This window comes from Ovis canadensis, chromosome 1 (assembly GCF_042477335.2).
Source record: "Ovis canadensis isolate MfBH-ARS-UI-01 breed Bighorn chromosome 1, ARS-UI_OviCan_v2, whole genome shotgun sequence".
Lineage (NCBI taxonomy): Eukaryota > Metazoa > Chordata > Mammalia > Artiodactyla > Bovidae > Ovis > Ovis canadensis.
The window spans coordinates 96,026,488-96,046,450 of NC_091245.1; the positions used below are offsets into that span (position 1 = coordinate 96,026,488).

The following is a 19,963-nucleotide window of genomic DNA, read 5'->3' on the forward strand; positions in this document are numbered from 1 at the left end:
GCATGCTACAGTATCTCCCATCTTAAAAGAATATGCTGTCTCATCCTTACCTCTCTCTCTAGTTATCTCTCCCTTCTGCTGATCCTTTTCTTCATCAGGCCTTTATCCCCAGCATTTCACTAAAGCAGCTCTTGTCATCTCATCAGTGGTCTTCATGTTTTTAAATCCAGTGACCGATAAGCTTTGTCTGACATCCTCCTTGAATTGGTAACTTTTTTCCTCTTTGAAACACTGAATTTCGTTACTCCCTCTTCTGCTGCTGGCTGGTTCTCCTCAGTCTTGGCTGGAATCCTTTGAACTTTACTGACCTGTAAATGTTGAAATGCTTCAGAGCAAAGATTTTGAACCTTTTCTCTATCTTCACTTACTTTCTCTGCTCTCTAGTCAGGTGGCTGTCTGTGCTAATGACGCATAAATTTGTGTCTGTAGCCTCAACCTCTCCCTGAACTTCAGACTCTCATATCCAAATCCTTTTCGTATCACCCCTTGGATATCTAATTAGGCATCCTAAACTTTTCTGTGTCCAGACCACATTTGTGATCTTCATTTCTTCAATAGCCTCCTCACCCTCTGTTCCTACAGACTTCCCCATCTTAGTAAATAACTACTTCCTGCAGTTAAAACCACAAATCTTTGTAGCCATTCTTGATTTTCTCTCTCATGTCCTATGTCCAATTCATTAACAAAACCTGTCAGCGCCACCTTCAAAATGTACCTGAAATTTCAACCACATCTCGTCACCTTCACTGCCACGATTGGGTTCAGACCACCACCATCTCTCATCTGGATGGTAATAGCTTCCTGACTGGCATCCATGCGTCCTTACTTGCTCCCTATGGTCTGTTCTCAGCACGGCAGCCAGTGTAATCTTTTTATCATGGAAGTTCCATCACTTCCCGGAGCTCCATTTAATGCTAACTGGAAGTCACAATCCTTACAGCCACTGTCTCTCATCACTCTCGCCTTCTCCACTGCAGCCCCTGGCCTTTTCATTACCGCTTCAGGCAACAAGAACGTGCCTGTGCTGTGGCCTTCGTGCTCCCTCTTCTTTCTTCCTGGAACCAGCTTCCCGTTCGGCTGCAGGCCGTCCTCCCTCTGCTGTCATTGCACGGCCACCCTGCTGTCCCCTGCCTCCCCTCGCATTCTGAGTCCCCTTCCCCCAGCTCTGTGTTTCTCCACAACACCTGCTGGCACCTGAGACACCCATACATGTCTCACTTCTGGAGGATGTTAAGCTTTATGGAATTCGGGGCCTTTTGTGTTTAACTCACTGTCTCATCTCCAGCACCTGGAACAGGACCTGGCATTCAGTACATATTGGAGGGAGTGGGTGTTTGCTGAATGGGTGAATGTTAATGGTCCAATAAAATGAACTTGACTTGTAGGGATATAATATGCTAATTTGACTTAGTCCTCTGGGCTCACACACTTCTTTGTAGCAGCAGATCGGGTTCTCTTGAACCCAGCAGATGGCTTTTTTAAGCTTTGTTTTTATAGAATCTGTTCCTTACGATTGGGAACCTCCTATAAAGAAAACAAAGTTAGGGCCCGTTTACTATTTTCTCCCTGACTATAATTAAGTCAAGAATCTGCCTGCCAATGCAGGAGAGATAAGAGACTCAGGTTCGATCCCTGGGTCAGGAAGATCCCCTGGAGGATGGCATTGCAACCCACTCCAGTATTCTTGCCTGCAGAATCCCATGGACAGAGGAGCCTGGTGGGTACAGTCCATGGGGTAACATGAGTTGAACATGACTGAAGTGACTTAGCACACATGCATTCAGACTTTGTCTTCTCTCATGTCAATTATTCTGTGTGGCTAAGTATGTATTAATATTAAATGTACATGCTGACTTTGCAGGTGGAAAAGCAGGTTCTCTTAACATATGAGTTCTTTATTCCTTCTTCCTCACAGATCTACACTGCAGTGTATTCGCACAATGACCTGTGAATATGCGCTATGCTCATTCTTTGTACCTGGTGATCGGCAGGTGGTCATAGGAACAAAGGTAAACAGACTTTTCTGTGGATTTAGGGGACTTTTCTGCTCAATATTTTTCAAGTTGTTTAAGAAACAACTGCTTCCCTTGTTAGCATATGGGAAATGTATTAGAGTTGGATAATATCAGAGTGTGATAGTTCATTGCCCTTTTTTTGAGGTTTTTATTTGTTTTAAGTTTTGTTTTCTTTTTGCAAACCAAACCATATGTTAAATTATGAAGAAAATTAAAATCATGACCCAAGATAACTATCATTAACAATTTGGCAATCAGCCTTTCATCCATATTTTTATGAGCACACATGTTTTGAGAAGATTAATAAAATACATTAAGTAGCAGCATGAAATGTGGCAGATAGAAGCATTCAGTAAAGAGAGACCAAGTGACCAAGTCTTCAGCTGTGATCACATGGGGAGAGAACCGTGAGGGAATGCACAAACATGGATTTGGATTCAGATTTTTCCCCCTACAAAAGGGGTAACTTGAGCAAGTTGCATAAACTTCTCCTAGTGTGTTTCCTTATCTGTATTAGGAGATGGTAGCACTTGCTTTTTGACAGAGCCTTTTGTGCCAAATTGCCTGGGTTTGAATCCCAGCTCTTCTACTCAACTAGCTATGAGTTGGGCAAGTTACTCCACCCTGTAAGCCTTGATATCTAAAAGTAAAATATGTAAATAACCTGCGTCACAGTCTGCAAGCACTTAGCACAGAGACTGGCTCCCAGAAAATAACTAATAAGCGCTGGCAGTGGAAGTGGCATGAATGGTGATAGTCGGGGTTGTAGTGGGAATAAAGTGTAATAGGTCTGTGGAATATTTTGAGAAGTGCTTTGCAAGTATTTGTCATTATCTCCTTAAACCAATGCCATATGTGCATTTTATTAGAAAACCTGTTATCGCAATGGATATTTTTTTTGCCCACCAAAAAGTATAAAACAAGCTGAAGAGAGTTCAAGAGTCAATGTCAGGGAACATTAAATTTTAGTTAAAAGTACCCTTATTTTTCATTCATTCACCAAATGTTCATCCACTATTTTTTTCAGATGGAAAAACGGGCTCATGGAGATGAATTTACCCATAGTCAGAGTCAGAGAGGCAGCCCTGGGAGTCAAGTCTTCTGCTTACATTCTTTCCACCACATGTTTACAGACTCAGCACACAGCAGGCTTGGCCGCTGTGTGTGTTCTGTTCCGTGCAGGCCGCAAGACCACAGCACATACAGGGTCTAAACAGGAAGCGTGGCTGATAGTTTTCTAAACTACCACGGGTTTTTTTTCAAATTCATTGTCCTCTCTAGCATTGTAGGTGGTATTTGTTACTGTCAATGTATTCTAGAGGGGAAGCCAACACTAGATAGAGAGGAGTTGTTAGTCCACTTAAAGGATTGATTACATTTTTAAAGGTTTTTAAATCCCCCATTTGCTATTATGTTTACTCTGATACGCCTCTGGCCATGATATTTCCCGTTTGAAGTTGAGGGAACCAGTGGAAGTGACAGTGGTCCTGTACTACAAGGTTGTATCGTTCCATAGTTGCAGAGTATAGTGACCTTGCCAAGACTAAACCGCTATGTCTATAGATTTAACAGCACTTATTCACAGAGGAAGTATAGTAGGTAGACCATGGAAGCCATTTCCTGAGTAGTTGGCCACATTGTTGCTGCTTGGTTAGGAAACCGTGGATGTGCATCTTGGAGGTTGCGGGTGTGTTCATTTTGTGTCTTCCATAGACAGGGAAGCTGCAGCTTTATGACTTGGCCTCAGGAAATCTGCTGGAGACAATAGATGCACACGATGGAGCTTTATGGTCCTTGTCTCTCTCTCCAGATCAGGTAACTGAACCAGATGTGACGATCTGGACTTGAGTACTCTGGCTGCACTTCCCACCTCTCATATCAAGTTCTGCTGCTGCCTGACAGGAATGTAAAGAAAGTCTACTCTTTGTGTAATCTCTATATATGGTGCCATACTTTGTGCCTAACAATGCGAAGAGCTGTCACTAGGATCTGAATTCTTGTTCAGCTGCTCTTGCTCATGAGCTACAGGACATCACAATACTTATCCTCCTACATTCCCAGTGATTTGTGATACTTCTTGAGGAAATATTTCCTTGGGCAACACAGTGCAGAGGATAGAGCAGTCTTTTCTGCTCCCGCTTCAGTCTGTATATCTATGACTATACAAGTCTAGTGGTTTCAGTCAGTTTGTGAGCCTTTTCCAGTCAACAGCAGTGTGTTTCCTTTCAAAGGAGTCTCTCTGGAGACCTGAAGTAGTACTATTTGTTGCTCAGAACATTTTGAGATTTTTTTTTTTTTTTGACAATACCTGAGGGGATTGTGGCCCATTTATTTGAATGTCCTCAGTAGTGGCAAACCTGCATTCCCTGAAAGTAGATATTTTTGGAAAAAATGGAACGTGGAATTTAGATTGAGTAATGCCATTGGGGGCAGAAATAAAGCAGCTTTTAAAATGTAAATCGTAGTTAGCGTCTTGGGTTTGTGGAGTGTTCTATTTTCCAAAGTGTTCTCACATCCATCATGTCATTTACTATTATTTTCACAATGGTTTTTTTTTGTTTGTTTTTTTGTTTTGTTTTTTAATTTTAGTTTTTTATTTTTTAAATTTTAAAATCTTTAATTCTTACTTCACAATGGTTTTATAAACTAGGTAGTCTTTATCTCTTCAGCAACACTAAGGATCATTGTAAGGTTTTTCTTTCTATGTTACAGATCTCTGAAACAGCAGGATAGACATTTGAGATCTAGTTTTCTTACTCCGTGTTCCTTATACTTTACACCAACCCTAAAATGTGATGAGACCAGTTTAATACTTCACAGCAAATTCTTTTGACTGTTGTGTTACCCTGTAGTATTTGTTGAGTCTTCCTTCCTGACACTGAATGAAAGTGTAACTGAAACTTCACATCAGTTATCATGTGACTACATTAGGCACTGCCAGGAGTTAGTTCTCAAATAAGACTTGTGGAGGCAGCCCTAAAAGAACAAGAAAGAGGGTTTAAGGAAAAACCACACATCTTAATTCTTATCCCGTGCCTTAAATAAAAATGGTCTTTTGTATTATTTTGAGGTGTCTTACCAAAGTTTCTGTACTAAGATACTTTTCTAACAGAAATGTCTTTGATTTTCAGCGTGGCTTTGTGACAGGTGGTGCAGATAAATCTGTCAAGTTCTGGGATTTTGAGTTGGTGAAAGATGAAAACAGTACCCAGAAAAGGTGAGTAGACTTTTTTTTTAAATTTGTGTCCATTTGTTGGAGTGAAAATAAGGCACCACTGAGTGGGTTTTTGACGCATGTGTTTCTGTTGAGCTCTAGAGGGTGTTAGGAGACTTTGCTTGCCTTTGTAGAATACTCATTTTTCTTGATGCTTTCTGTGGTGCTAGACTTTCTGTGAAGCAAACCCGAACCTTGCAACTAGATGAAGAGGTTCTGTGTGTCAGTTACTCTCCCAATCAAAAGCTGCTGGCCGTGTCTTTGCTGGACTGTACTGTGAAAATTTTCTATGTTGACACTTTAAAGGTACGATGGTTATGCCTATGGGTATTTTCTTTCTGACTGAACTTGGGTTGAGACTATAGGGAAGTGGCCTTGACTATTTCCAGCAGTAGTATCTTTTTGAAAGCTTGTTTATGAATCAAAACATTGCAAGTACACTAGGAAGGCTGGACTTCTGAAAGAATCCTTTGGTTCATAAATTTTGTTTAAAGCAAGTTATATTTCACATGTTCAGAGAAATCTGTGGACAGGAAATCCTGTTGTAGCCAGTAGTTTTAATAGCATTGCTAGCTGTCCTAGGCAGTGATCCCACACTTGGCGGTACATCCGGATCATTTGGGTTGCTTTTAAAAATATGGATTACTGGGCTCTACACTCAAGAGTCTTGGTGGGACTGTATTAGGCCTAGAGGTACTGTTGTGAACCAAGTGCTCCCCAGACTCTTCAGCTAAGAGATCCAGAGAACATCCCTGTGCTGTCTTCTGACTGAGGGATAGGCCTCAGCAGCATCATGGGCTCCACTATACTGCAGAGTTCTTGGCAAGAGCACCCAGGGTTTGTATGCTAAGTTGTATGGGTACAACCTTCAGTGGTTTGTCATCTTCTTTGAAACACAGACATAAAACCAATTCAGGACAGTGTTTAGCATTGTAGTTAAGATTATAGTTTAGATCTGCATATGATAAATTATGCCTGCATTTTGTAGACAGACGTGAGTTGTTTATATTCTTCTTTTTTTTTTTTTTAATATTTAGTTTTTTCTCTCACTATATGGACACAAACTGCCTGTCATATGTATGGACATCTCTTATGTAAGTAAAGTTTAAATAGTGTCTCAGTAACAAGTTATCTTTTCTAAATTGTTTTTTTCTTTATTGGCTTGATAGCTTCATTTTAGTATTTTTCAGTCTGGTATATAACTGACTATCCTAAAAAAATTACAGAAGTATTTATTATAATCATACCTTAAGTATATATCTCTTTAATCATTTTAGAATGTTTTCACAGATACCTGAATTAATCCTCATAACCAACTATCTGGTTTGAATTCCCCAAGTAGTATTTTCTTGTCTAAAGGACTATAATTGGTAGAATGCCCTAAATTGTGAAGGACTTTCAAAAAGGCATCCTTTCTTTGTTCTGAAGTATAATAACGCTCATAAGGAAAATGGAACTTTGCAATATCTATGGTATTTTTCACTGTGTATAGTTTTAGTCTCTTGACCAAAGTCATATGTTTTGCAGTGTCTAGTTATGAGTGGCAGTATGGAGGGGTGGGATGGGGTGGGAGGTGGGAGGGAGGTTCAAGAGGGAGGGGACATATGTATACCTGTGGCTGATTCATGTTGATGTATGGCAGAAACCAACACAATATTGTAAAGCAATTATCTTCCAGTTAAAAAAAAAAATCTAGTCTGTGTAAAAGGAATTGGCCCCCTGCCCTACCTATCTGCACTCAGTGCATGAACAGAATAAATTGGTGTCAGAAAATATTTTTCTTCTTAAGTTGACAGCCATTTGAACTAGGTGCTAAAATAGAAGAGAAACAGTGATAGGAGACATGGCATAAAAATGTCTAGGTCGTAAGCATTCTAATAGCTTCTTTCCCAGGCTCGTTCTTCTCTTTTCCTCTTCTCTCCCCCCAACTTTGTCAAACTCTGTGACAGAGATTAGAGAGTCTTTATTCTATCAATTTTAACAAAGTAAACAGATAACCTACACCAAAGCACAACAATGCCCTGTAGCAGGACCAGAAACATCTAAGCCACACAGTTCTTGCTCACTTAACAAGCTTTTAAAGTAGATTTGTAGGTAAAAGCAAGGATGTGGGTGCTCTTGATAAAGAGATGAAATTAATTTTTTGGCACTGACATTGACATTTTTGAAAGAAACAGGATAAATGTTCTGGTTAACTTTTCTCTATCTAATCAGGGTTTCAGATGATCTAGTAATGTTTCGCTTCTCTTCCTTCTAGGATGGAGCACTGATAGCAACTGGCTCTGCAGACAGGAACGTGAAAATCTGGGGTCTGGACTTTGGGGACTGCCATAAGTCTCTGTTTGCTCATGACGACAGGTAGATGTTGTCTTTTCAAAGACCTCGTGTTGAGTTACCTATCAGTGTCATTTCCTGGGAGCATCTTTTAGTGTTCTCAGATAGTCAGAAATTTAAAGTTCTATTAATTAAACTCTAGAACTAACTGTCCAAAAGCGATTTATGTGTGTTTAAGACTTTAATAATGAAGAAGTTGATGACATTTGAGTTTTTCTGTCACTTTTCAGTGTGATGTTCCTAAGGTTTGTGCCCAAGTCTCACCTCTTCTTCACCGCTGGGAAAGACCGTAAGATTAAACAGTGGGATGCAGACAAATTTGAACACATACAGACTCTAGAGGTAACCTCTCAGCTACTTTGATGTGCTCAGTACTTAACTTCTTTCAAGGTTGAGCACTGATTTCCCACCAATGTAGCAGTCTATGAGTAAGGTATTCTTACTCAGGATTTTTGGTTTTGTCTTTACTCTCTGCAGGGGCACCACCAGGAAATATGGTGCTTGGCTGTAAGCCCCAGTGGGGACTACGTTGTATCATCATCCCATGACAAATCTCTGAGACTTTGGGAGAGAACAAGGGAGCCTCTTATTCTTGAGGAAGAAAAGGAGATGGTAAGGACTTCAGGCGTGGTGGGTATCAGTCCCTGACACGCTGTCTCGGCTGAAGGTTCCTGTCTAGTTCTGTCACACCTCTCATTCAGTGCCAGTCCACTGGCCTCCAGAAGATGTTTCCAAGATTGCCGACACCACTTGGGCAGCCAAGTGGAGATGAAGATCCCATGAGGGGTTCGATTGTGAAAGAAGCAGCTCCTCACTGTCTCACTTCACATAGTAGTCATGTTTCGTCTTTGAAATTAATTCACATCCGTCTCTTGACAGCAAAGGGAAGCAGAATATGAAGAGAGTGTGGCAAAGGAAGACCAACCAGCAGTAAGTAGATCTTCTGGGCTCCTCATTCTGTGCCCTGTCATTGTCTTACTGGCATTTACTGTAGTTTCAAAAATTTCTAATGGAACTAGAACTGGGGCTAGATGCCAAAGTCATCTGCAGCTGATAGGGGAAAGAATCTGTGTAGTCCTTCTTAATTTAGCTGTATATCCTGATTTTATGGGACAAATGACTTGGTATTAAATGATTGATTGTCATTCTTGCTTTTTTTTTTTTGAGGGAGGCTTTAGGGAACCATTTCACTGTAAATCAAAAATCAGAATTGAGAAATTAAGCAATCTCTTTAATCATGTGTTGTAGAGCAGAGTATTCTTATGATAATGCATGTAACACATTTAACATAGTGTCTGGCACTTACTACTGGAGAAGAGAATAGCAACCCACTCCAGTATTCTTTTTTGGAGAATTCCATGGATAGAGAGGAGCCTGGTGGGCTACAGTTCAAGAGTTCGCAGAGTCGGACATGACTAACACTTTTCACTTTATTTCGCTGCTGCTGCTGCTAAGTCGCTTCAGTCGTGTCCGACTCCGTGCGACCCCGTAGACAGCAGCCCACCAGGCTCCCCTGTCCCTGGGATTCTCCAGGCAAGAACACTGGAGTGGGTTGCCATTTCCTTCTCCAATGCATGAAAGTGAAAAGTGAAAGTCAAGTCGCTCAGTCCTGTCCGACTCTTAGCGACCCCATGGACTGCAACCTACCAGGCTCCTCCATCCATGGATTTTCACTGGCACTTACTAATGTCTCATTTAATGGTAGCTGATAACACAGTATAACAATAATCATCATAACATAGTATGTCTGTTCTTTTCTGGATATAAGATTAATTTGTTGGTTCTTTAACACCCGTCAGTTTTATGTGAAAAGGATCTCTTTGTTTCTGGCAGGTTCCAGGAGAGACTCAAGGTGACAGTTACTTCACTGGAAAGAAAACTATTGAAACGGTCAAAGCAGTAAGTTGATATAGAATGTTGTATCTCATGTTAATTTTTTATTTTCCAAAAAGTATTTTATTAAAATCTAAAGAAAAACAAAGGAAATAATTATAAGAAATAAAAACAGCATGAAATTGCCCTGTTCCCATATTTGACCCTAAAATCACCAAATAAGCTTTAAGAGCCCCTAGTCTAATCTCTTTACTTGATGGCAGTAGTTCTCAGAGTGGATCCCCCAGACCTACTGAATCTGAACCACAGGGGTGGGGTTAGCAATAAGTGGGGGTTTTGTTTGCTTTTTTTATAATAGACTTTTTAAAAATTGAAGTATAGTTGATTTACAGTGTTGTGTTAACTTCTGCCGTATAGCAAAGTGATTCAGTTATATACATTCAGTTCATATATATGTGTATATATACACACATTCTTTTTCATACTCTTTTCCATTATGGTTTATCATAGGATACTGAATATAGCTCTCTGTGCTATACAGTAGCACCTTGTTTATCCATGCAGTAGCTTACATCTGCTAACCCTGGTTTGCCACTCCATCCCTCCCCCAAAGCAACCATGAATCTATTCTCCACGTCCATGAGTCTGTTTCATAGATAGGTGCGTTTGTCACATTTCACATTCCACATATAAGTAACATTATATGTTATTCCTCTTTCTCTTTCTGACTTGCCTGGTATGATAATTCCTAACTGCATCCATGTTGCTGCAGATGGCATTATTTCCTCCTTTTTCATGACAGAGTAGTATTCCATTTTAGATATGTACCTCATCGTCTTTATCCATTCACCTGTCAGCGGACATTTAGGTTGTTACCATGTCTTGGCTTTTGTGAATAGTCCTGCTGTGAACATAGGGTTGTGTATATCTTTTTAGATTACAGTTTTGTTTGATTGTATGCCTAGGAGTGGGATTGCTGGATCCTATGGTAATTTGATTTTTAGTATTCTGAGGAACCTCCATACTGTTTTCTCTAGTGGCTGTACCAATTTACATTTCCACCAACAGTGTAGGAGGTTTCCATTTTCTCCACATCCTAATTGTTACTTGTAGAGTTTTTAATGATGATCATTCTGACCAGTGTGAGGTAGTACCTCATTGTAGTTTTGATTGCATTTCACTGATAATTAGCAGTGTTCAGCATCTTTTCTTGTGCCTATTTACCATCCATATTTCTTTGGAGAAATGTCTCTTTAGATCTTCTGTCCAGTTTTTGACTGGGTTGTTTGTTGTCGAGTTGTAGGAGATGTTTGTGTATTTTGGAAATTAAGCCCCTGTCAGTCATGTCATTTGCAGATAGCTTCTCCCATTCTGTAGGTTGTCTTTTTGTTTTTGTTTTTTATGGTTTCCTTTGCTATGCAAAAGTTTGTCCCATTTGTTTTTTATTTCTATTGCCTTGGGAGACTGACCTAAGAAAACATTGGTACAATTTATGTCAGAGAATGTTTTGCCTATAACCTTTCCCAGGTGTTCCATGGTGTCATGTCTTATGTTTGAAGTGTTTAAGACATCTTGAGTTTACTTTCGTGTATGGTGAGAGGGTGTGTTCTAGCTTTGATTTACATGCAATTGTCCAACTTCCCAACACTTGCTGAAGACTTTTTCTCATTATATGTTCTTGCCTCTTTTGTTGAAGATTAATTGACTGTGTATGTATGGGTTTATTTCTGAGTCTCTGTTCTGTTCCACTGATCCATATGGAACAGTCTTTGTGCCAGTAACACACTGTTTTGATTACTGTAGCTTTGTGCAAAAGTATTGTCTGAAGTCTGCCTCCTGTTCTTTTTATTCAGGATGGCTTTAGCAATTCTGGATCTTTATGGTTTCATATAAATTTTAGGACTTTGTTCTGTGAAAAATGTCATGGGTAACTTGATAAGGATCACTTTAAATCTGTGGATTGCCTTAGGTAGTGTGGCCATTTTAACAATATTAATTCTTCCAATCCAGGAGCATGGGGTATCTTTCCATTTCTTTGAATCCTCTTCAGTTTTATTAACAGTTTATGGTTGTCAGTGTGTTAGTCTTTGATTTCTTTGGTTGGGTCTACTGCTAAGTACTTTATTTTTGGATTGCGAATTTGAAAGGTGTTCTGGTTGTTTGGGATGTAATGTCCTGAAAATATCAATTAAATCTAACTGTCCTATTGTATCACTTAGAATCTCTTGCTGTATCGATCTTTCTGAAAGATCTGTCCACTGATGTGAGAGGGGTGTTAAAGTCTCCTGCTATTACTACGTTCTTGTCGGTTTACCCCTTGAGGTCTGTTAGTGCTTGTTTTAGGTGTTTGGGTGCACCTGTACAGTGGCTGCATATATGTTGATGAGTATAAAACCCTTCTCCTGTGTTGACTCTTTTATTGTTATATAGTGTCCCCCTTTTTCTTTGTGGCCTTTGTTTTAAAGTCTGTTTTGTCTGATACGAGCATTGCAGCCCACACTTCCTTGTCGTTTGTGTTTGCACAGGCTATCCTTTTTACATGCCCTCACTTTCAGTCTATATGTGTCCTTTGCCCTAAATTAGTCTCTTGCAGACAGCATACTGTAGCTTTTTTTAATCCAGTCTTCCACTCTGTCATTTGATTGGAGCATTTAGTCCAACGTTTGATAATGAAGGTAACTATTGATACATATTTATGGCCATTTTAACCGTGTTTTCATATTGATCTTATGTTTTTTCTCTGTCTCTTTTTCTTTGTGGTGTTCTTTTGTGGTTTGTTTCCCTTTTGATTATGTTCTCTCTTTGTCTTTGTGACTCTGGTGTGTGCTTCGAAGGGGCCCTGTGTTTCAAGTATGTGGGCCCCATCCTACATCTACTCGCTTCAGTTGGCAGTCATATGGGTCAAGCCCATTCCAGGAAGTGAAAAAAAAGCCAGCCCTGCATTTTCTTACTCTCCTGTCCCACAGTTCATGATTTTGATGTCCTCTTTCACATCTTCATCCTTTTGCTGTTCATTGCAGTTACCATCACTTTCACAAAGACATTTTCTTTTTTTTCTTTCTTTAACCTATTATTGGAGCGACTTACTTTCCAGTTGTGATTTTTCTCTTTCCTATCTATTCTTACTAGTTTTCTATTAAGAGAAGACCTTTAATATTTGCTTTAGGCTGGATTTAGTATTGCTGAATTCTTTTACTTTTTGCTTGTCTGAGAAATTCTGTGTATCTCCTTCTATTCTAAATGTAATCTTGCTAAGTAGAGTATCCTAGGATGCAGATTCTTCCCTTTTAGGACTTTGAATATATCTTGCCACTCCCTTCTGGCCTGCAGTGCTTCTGTAGAGTAATCAGCTGATAGCCTTATGGAAGTTCCCTTGTGATGAACTTTTTTTTCTTGCTACCTTGAGAATCCTCTTTAGTTTGCCATTTTTATTATAGTGTGTCTTGGTGTAGGTCTGTTTGGGTTTACTTATTTGGGCCCCTTAAGTGAACTGTGAACTTCCTGATGTTCAAGCTGGTTTTAGAAAAGGCAGAGGAACCAGAGATCAAATTTCCAACATCTGCTGGATCATGGAAAAAGCAAGAGAATTCCAGAAAAACATCTATTTCTGCTTTATTGATTATGCCAAAGCCTTTGAATATGTGGATCACAATAAACTGGAAAATTCTGAAAGAGATGGGAATACCAGACCACCTGACCTGCCTCTTGAGAAATCTGTATGCAGGTCAGGAAGCAACAGTTAGAACTGGACATGGAACAACAGACTGGTTCCAAATAGGAAAAGGAGTACGTCAAGGCTGTATATTGCCACCCTGCTTATTTAACTTCTATGCAGAGTCCATCATGAGAAACGCTGGACTGGAAGAAACACAAGCTGGAATCAAGATTGCCGGGAGAAATATCAGTAACCTCAGATATGCAGGTGACACCACCCTTATGGCAGAAAGTGAAGAGGAACTAAAAAGCCTCTTGATGAAAGTGAAAGTGGAGAGTGAAAAAGTTGGCTTAAAGCTCAACATTCAGAAAACGAAGATCATGGTATCTGGTCCCATCACTTCATGGGAAGTAGATGGGGAAACAGTGGAAACAGTGTCAGACTTTATATTTTTGGGCTCCAAAATGACTGCAGATGGTGACTGCAGCCGTGAAATTAAAAGACGCTTACTCCTTGGAAGAAAAGTTATGACCAACCTAGATGACATATTGAAAAGCAGAGACATTATTTTGCTCACCAAGGTCCGTCTAGTCAAGGCTATGGTTTTTCCTGTGGTCATGTATGGATGTGAGAGTTGGACTGTGAAGAAGGCTAAGCGCCAAAGAATTGATGCGTTTGAACTGTGGTGTTGGAGAAGACTCTTGAGAGTCCCTTGGACTGCAAGGAGATCCAACCAGTCCATTCTGAAGGAGATCAGCCCTGGGATTTCTTTGGAAGGAATGATGCTAAAGCTGAAGCTCCAGTACTTTGGCCATCTCATGTGAAGAGTTGACTCATTGGAAAAGACTCTGATGCTGGGAGAGATTGGGGGCAGGAGGAGAAGGGGACGACAGAGGATGAGATGGCTGGATGGCATCACTGACTCGATGGACCTGAGTCTGAGTGAACTCCGGGAGTTGGTGATGGACAGGGAGGCCTGGCGTGCTGCGATTCATGGGGTTGCAAACAGTCGGACACGACTGAGCAATTGAACTGAATTGTGCTTCCTCTACATGTATATTTGTTTCTTTAGGTTTGGGAAGTTTTCAGCCGTAATTTCTTCAAATACATTTTCAATCCCCTTTTCTCTTTCTTCCCCTTCTGGAGCTGTATTATGTGTAGATTGGCACAGTTTATTATTATCCCATAGGTCTCTTATATTGCTTCCATTTCTTTTATTTGGTGTCTGTTGTCTTGATTGGGTGACTTCCATCTTCTTTTTTCCAGGTCACTTATTCTGCATTATTTATTCTGCTCTTATTGTGTTTAGTTCAGTTTTTGTCTCAAAAAATGAGTCTTCTTATTTTTTTTGGTTCCTCTTTATAATTGGTTGTTCCTTTAAGTTGGTGTTTGTTAGACTGAAGAGGTCTATTACTGTGGTCTTGCAGGGCAATTTACATGTGAGAACATCCATGTGTAGTTTGTGTGGGTTTGATATTTTTGGTGCAAGGACTGTTTTTAGTGTGGATGCCTGTTGCCTCTTTCCTCAGCGTGTGCCGGCCATTATCCCCTTGATAGGAGAAGGCAATGGCACCCCACTCCAGTACCCTTGCCTGGAAAATCCCATGGATGGAGGAGCCTGGTAGGCTGCAGTCCATGGGGTCACGAAGAGTCGGACACGACTGAGCGACTTCACTTTGACTTTTCACTTTCATGCATTGGAGAAGGAAATGGCAACCCACTCCAGTGTTCTTGCCTGGAGAATCCGAGGGCTGGGGGAGCCTGGTGGGCTGCTGTCTATGGGGTCGCACAAAGTCGGACATGACTGAGCGACTTAGCAGCAGCAGCAGCAGGGGGTGCACAGATGCAGCACTGGGTTCTCAGCGGCAGTGGCGGCTCAGGCGCACCCCTGGAGTACACAATGGGAGCAGAGGTGGCTGGCAGCCATTCCTGAAGCCTGGGGCATTGTGGCGACTCACTACCGCTCCTGGAGCTCATGTAGGCAGTGTCCTACAGCCTGAGCGGTCCCTCAGAGGAAAAGGCTGTAGGGTGGACACCATGCCTCCCGTCGCACACTGCCACACAACAGCACCTGGCCTCTAAGGTGGCCAGGCTTCCTCTACATGCACCTTCAGGTGTGGTTGCACTAGACTCCAGACCCTCAAGACTGCGTTTGCACAGCCCACCCCAGTCTTCTTCCTGGGTATGATCTCTGAAGCCCGAGCTTCCACACCCAGCCCTCACATGCACCCATGGACACACATCTCAGGCTGGGAGTGTAGAGGGGTGGCAGTGGCCCTCTGTGCAGGCCTCTCTCTATTCTAGCTGCTGCAAACCAGTTGCTGTATTCTCCACTGAGGCTCGGAAGCTCTCCCTCTGTCCTGGCTGACTTCCTCCTAGTGAGGGGACTTCCCAGGGTGCAGGAACCTTTCCTCTTTCACAGCTCCCTCCCTGGGGTACAGGTCCCAACCCAGTTCCTTTCTCACTTTTGTCTTTTGTTCTACCCGGTTATGCTTATGTGGAGATTTTCTTGTTCTTTCAGAGGTCTAAAGTCTCCTACCAGTGTTCAGTAGATATTCTGAGAGAATAGTTCAGCATGTAGATGTATTTTTGATGTACTTGTGGGAGGAAGTGAGCTTCATGTTCTTCTACTCTGCCATCTTGATCACTGCCCCATATCTAATTTTTAAAAGATCCCAGCCAAATAGCCCTTTTGTGGCAAAAAGATTGATGAAATTTATAGACGGAGATCATAATCTCTGTTTTCCCCCCTTGTAACCAAGGACATGAACAGTGCTGAATCTCTTTAATCAGTGTGTGGCTTCTAAGAAAGGAAGGGTTGATCGCAAGTGTACCTGTCAGGTGTACCTGGGAGCTGCCCTGCTCAAGGTGTCCACTTGCAATCTCACCTGAATTCACACTAGTCTCCTTGTAAATTAAAAAACAAAAGCCAAAGACATCTTTGAATGCTGTTTGGGACGCTCTTGGCACATCTTTATTAAACTGATTCAAGCAGTTTAAGTTGACAGCTTTTCGTCAGGCCTTCCATCTGCAGTGTTGTGGGATGATGAGTGTATTGTGATGACTTCCATTCTTTGTCATTGTCTGTAGGCTGAGAGGATCATGGAGGCTATTGAGCTGTACCGAGAAGAAACTGCAAAAATGAGAGAACACAAAGCCATCTGTAAAGCTGCAGGGAAAGAGGTAAGACAGCTCATTAAGTTACATTCTGAGTAACATTTATTTATAGAGATAATTGCTGAGGGAAAAACATCATTTGTATAGATGTGATAGAATCGTTTCTAATTCAGACATTAGAAAGAAAGAATTGAGAAGCTCTATCTTAATAAAAAGCCAAGGATAGTTAATTTGAAATCAACGTGATTACTGTATTGAGTTGCAAACTCAGGTTCCTGCTTTAGTTTGGGAGGCTGGTGAGCCATTTTGGATTTCTAGATGAAATGCATTACCCACACTCATTCATAAGCCCTATTGAAACTTAAAATATATTCTTAAATAATAATTCGTTAGCATCAGTTTTTAGGGTCTCCTTCAGAACTATAAAATACTGTTATGACCCTGCCTGCGATAAGCACTATCAAAGGCTTATTTTTTTAATGACTTGATTTAATCATTTCTTCATAGGTTCCTCTTCCCATCAATCCCATCCTGATGGCTTATGGCAATATCTCTGTAAGTAGAATGTTTAATGGTTTCCCCCTTAAGGTTTAACCGCCATTCTAAGGTTAAATTCAGACAGGCACAAGAGAGGAAGTGAAGAGGCATTAGATTTGAGCATTGACATATTGGGAAATACTTTGTTGTTAAAAATCTCTGTTGAATGTTGGACTCCTTTAAGATATTTTGTGTTTCAAAAGGACTGTTTTAGTGTAACTTTCAAGTTGTCTTTTCTGCTTGGACTGGACTGTTTTTTTTTGTTTTTGTTTTACTGCTTATTTATGTTTAGTATCCAAAGTGCTCTCTGAAAATTCTGTTCATTGAAACTGAAGTTTTTGGACAGAAAGTTGTTACAAATCAGTCAGATAAAAGAGGAGAGAGGGAGAATCACGGGACAGTGTATACGGGACAGTGTATACATACTTTAGTAATCTTTACTTACTCAAACTTTGCTTTCACCTTTCATCCATCACAATAGTAATACATGTCAGTGTCATTTTATAGACAAGAAACTGTCCTGACTTACAGATTGAAGGGAACATAGTTGGCAAGTGGCAGAGTCGGATTGTGAACCCAGATCTGACTCAGTCTAAGCCCATGCACGTATTGCCATTTTTAGAACATGGTTTCTCCTGGGAGAGATCCCTGGTTTTTAGAAGATAAAGATTAGAGAGCTTCAGTTAAGAAATAGAAGTATCACTAATGCTGTCACATTTCCATTCTAGCCTTCAGCTTATGTGTTGGAGATTTTTAAAGGAATCAAATCCAGGTGAGTGTCAGTGCATGGATTATTGTAAGTTGGCAGCTAACACCATTTACTGAACGTGAGATAAGTACATTATAATTGATGATTAATTGATGGCTATTTTCCTTAGAGGGTTAACTATGTCAAAACTTGGATCGAAAATAATTCATTATAGTGTTCTTTTTGAATTAGAACGAGAAGGCTCACTAGAAGGCTCCTCCTAAAATAGGAAGGGAGATACTTTTAAGGACAAATGAAGGGCAGTGCTACTTTACATCATAGGTAATGAGATTATTTGCAATTCAGTCAGAGGTACCAACTATTAACATTTTTTGTTGTATATTTCCTTTGAATTATTTTCTGTGTACGTACAGAATTGAAATCATATGTATACATTTTTATATCCTGTCCTTTTTCATGGGATAGTTCCTGAGCATTTGCTCACCTTAGTAACATTCTTCAGAAACACATCATTGAATTAATTCAAAATATTCCATTGTACATATAGTTACTATTAGGTGTTGCATAAGGGTTTTGCTATTATTAATACTGCTTCACTGAACACCTTTACATATAAATCTTTGCCATCCTCACTGATTATTTTCTTAATGGTCCTAGCAGTCTGTTAACTAATTAATGGACATGAACTTTTCAAAGGTTTATGTTGCTTACTTTCCAGAGTGCCTGTAATGACTTTCACCAGGCTTTTCAAAAATCCTTTGCTGGTTTGAGAGGCAAAAAGTAGTATTGTATCATTTTCATTTTTAATTAGCAAGGTTAAAATTTCATTATATTTGTTGGCCATTTGTATTTTTTCCTGTGAATTTTTACTTTCCCATTCTTGTGCTTTATGGATGTTTTTCTTACTGGTTAAGAATTTTTTTTTTAATATCTTTTGTCATTTTTGGAATAATGTTTCTTATTTGTGATTTGTCTTTTGGTTTTATTTGAGTTTGACCTACTTAGTTATCATTTTTATAACAAATCACAATATCTGAGTATGTCCCATATAAGAATCAAATAGAACCTAAGATAATTAAACTTTGCTAGAGAAATGTAAAGTAGAATATAGATTGATGGAGGTAGGGTGCATGCATAGATGGGAAGACTCTGTGTTTAAAGATTCAGTTTTTCTTAAGCTAATCTATAGGTTTGTGATCCCAGTTGAAAGCCTCTTGAGAATTCTAATTGGAATCGATGGAATGATAATAGAACTAGCTCAAGAAAAGTAAACAAACCAACCCAGAACAAGAAAGAGATTAAAAAATGATAAAAACAACAACATTGAAACAGTACAGGATTGTCAGAATCAATCATCAAAACAGACTCTAAAGCCCTGAAGCAGACTCTGTCATATAAGAGGACTCAATAAATAGTAAAAGAAGTATCATACAAAGATAGGAAATTCAATAAAAAGCTTTGAAGAAATGAGTTATCTGAAAGAAAGAAAGATTCTCCTACACTGCCATGGACCAAAATGCATCAAGTAGGTTAAAATACTGAATATAAGAAAAGTAAAACGTTGACAAGAGAGAGCCATCATAATGTAGATGGTGAATCTGGATGGGCAAGATCTACCGAAGTAAATAAAAGGAGAAGAAAAAACGGGAGGGGAAAAGACTTTTAAATTGACCATGTAAAGAAACGTGACATCTTTAACGTTTATTTCTCCCTCTCCAGCGAGCTGGAAGAATCCCTCCTCGTGCTGCCTTTCGCTTACGTCCCAGACATCCTCAGGCTCTTTAATGAATTCATCCAGCAGGGCTCCGACATTGAACTGCTGTGTAGGTGCCTCTTCTTTCTCCTCAGGTAACGTCCTTTCCCCAGAGAACATCATATGTCTCACGAGCCTAACTCCTCCAGGAGTGCCTCACCGGAAGCTCTCTCCATGCTTTGCAATTAAGAAACGTGACACTTCAGAGACTGTTAGGAATTGCAGTGCTGCCCAACACAGACTCTCTCTTATCCTTTGGTGGTCAGTCTTGCTCCTAAGGTGCCGATAGTGATGACCCACCTCTTGAAGTAACAGGAGGTACTATGCTGCTCAGGGTGCTCAGGCAGGTGGAGGTCTCCAAGTTACAGTCTAAGGCAGTGGCCCTGGTTCTTCGTAGGGTGCTGAAAGGCCATCCCTGAATGACCAGTCTCCTTCAGTGGTGTTTCTTTTTTTAACTGTTGAGTTTAAACTAAATGGTTTGGTTTTGTTTCCATAACAGAATTTTAAGGAGTAGTCAGCTTATTTCCCAGGCCTCTACAAGTACAAATGGAAGAGCAGTGGCATATTTGGAGGGAACTAAGAAACATAACTGCTTCCCCAGTAGCTTGGATAGTAAAGGATCTGCCTGCAATGCAGGACACCTGGCTTCAGTCCCTGGGTTGTGAAGATGCCCTGGAGAAGGGAATGGCTACACATTCTGGTATTCTTGCCTGGGAAACCCCACGGACAGAGGGGCCTGGCAGGCTGCAGTCCATGGAATCACAGAGTCAGACACAACTGAGCAACTAAGCACCCA

General features: G+C 40.4%; 2 protein-coding genes across 4 annotated transcripts in view; one reads left to right on the plus strand and one right to left on the minus strand.

The window, feature by feature from the left end:
- Positions 1-19,963, plus strand: part of WDR3 (WD repeat domain 3) — a 39,999-nt gene that overhangs the window by 17,860 nt on the left and 2,176 nt on the right. For all 3 annotated transcript variants that reach the window (XM_069602128.1, XM_069602124.1, XM_069602130.1), the window contains exons 12-25: positions 1,916-2,009; positions 3,729-3,830; positions 5,147-5,232; positions 5,400-5,535; positions 6,267-6,323; positions 7,487-7,587; positions 7,794-7,905; positions 8,041-8,175; positions 8,443-8,493; positions 9,397-9,462; positions 16,142-16,234; positions 16,676-16,723; positions 17,434-17,477; positions 19,134-19,262. In XM_069602128.1, coding sequence (XP_069458229.1) covers positions 1,916-2,009; positions 3,729-3,830; positions 5,147-5,232; positions 5,400-5,535; positions 6,267-6,323; positions 7,487-7,587; positions 7,794-7,905; positions 8,041-8,175; positions 8,443-8,493; positions 9,397-9,462; positions 16,142-16,234; positions 16,676-16,723; positions 17,434-17,477; positions 19,134-19,262 — 1,254 coding nt within the window. The remainder of the gene's footprint in view (positions 1-1,915; positions 2,010-3,728; positions 3,831-5,146; positions 5,233-5,399; positions 5,536-6,266; positions 6,324-7,486; positions 7,588-7,793; positions 7,906-8,040; positions 8,176-8,442; positions 8,494-9,396; positions 9,463-16,141; positions 16,235-16,675; positions 16,724-17,433; positions 17,478-19,133; positions 19,263-19,963) is intronic.
- Positions 15,998-19,963, minus strand: part of SPAG17 (sperm associated antigen 17) — a 259,656-nt gene continuing 255,690 nt past the window's right edge. Inside the window, exon 49 of the mRNA XM_069602119.1 lies at positions 15,998-16,184. The gene's annotated coding sequence lies outside the window, so the exon portion shown is untranslated. The remainder of the gene's footprint in view (positions 16,185-19,963) is intronic.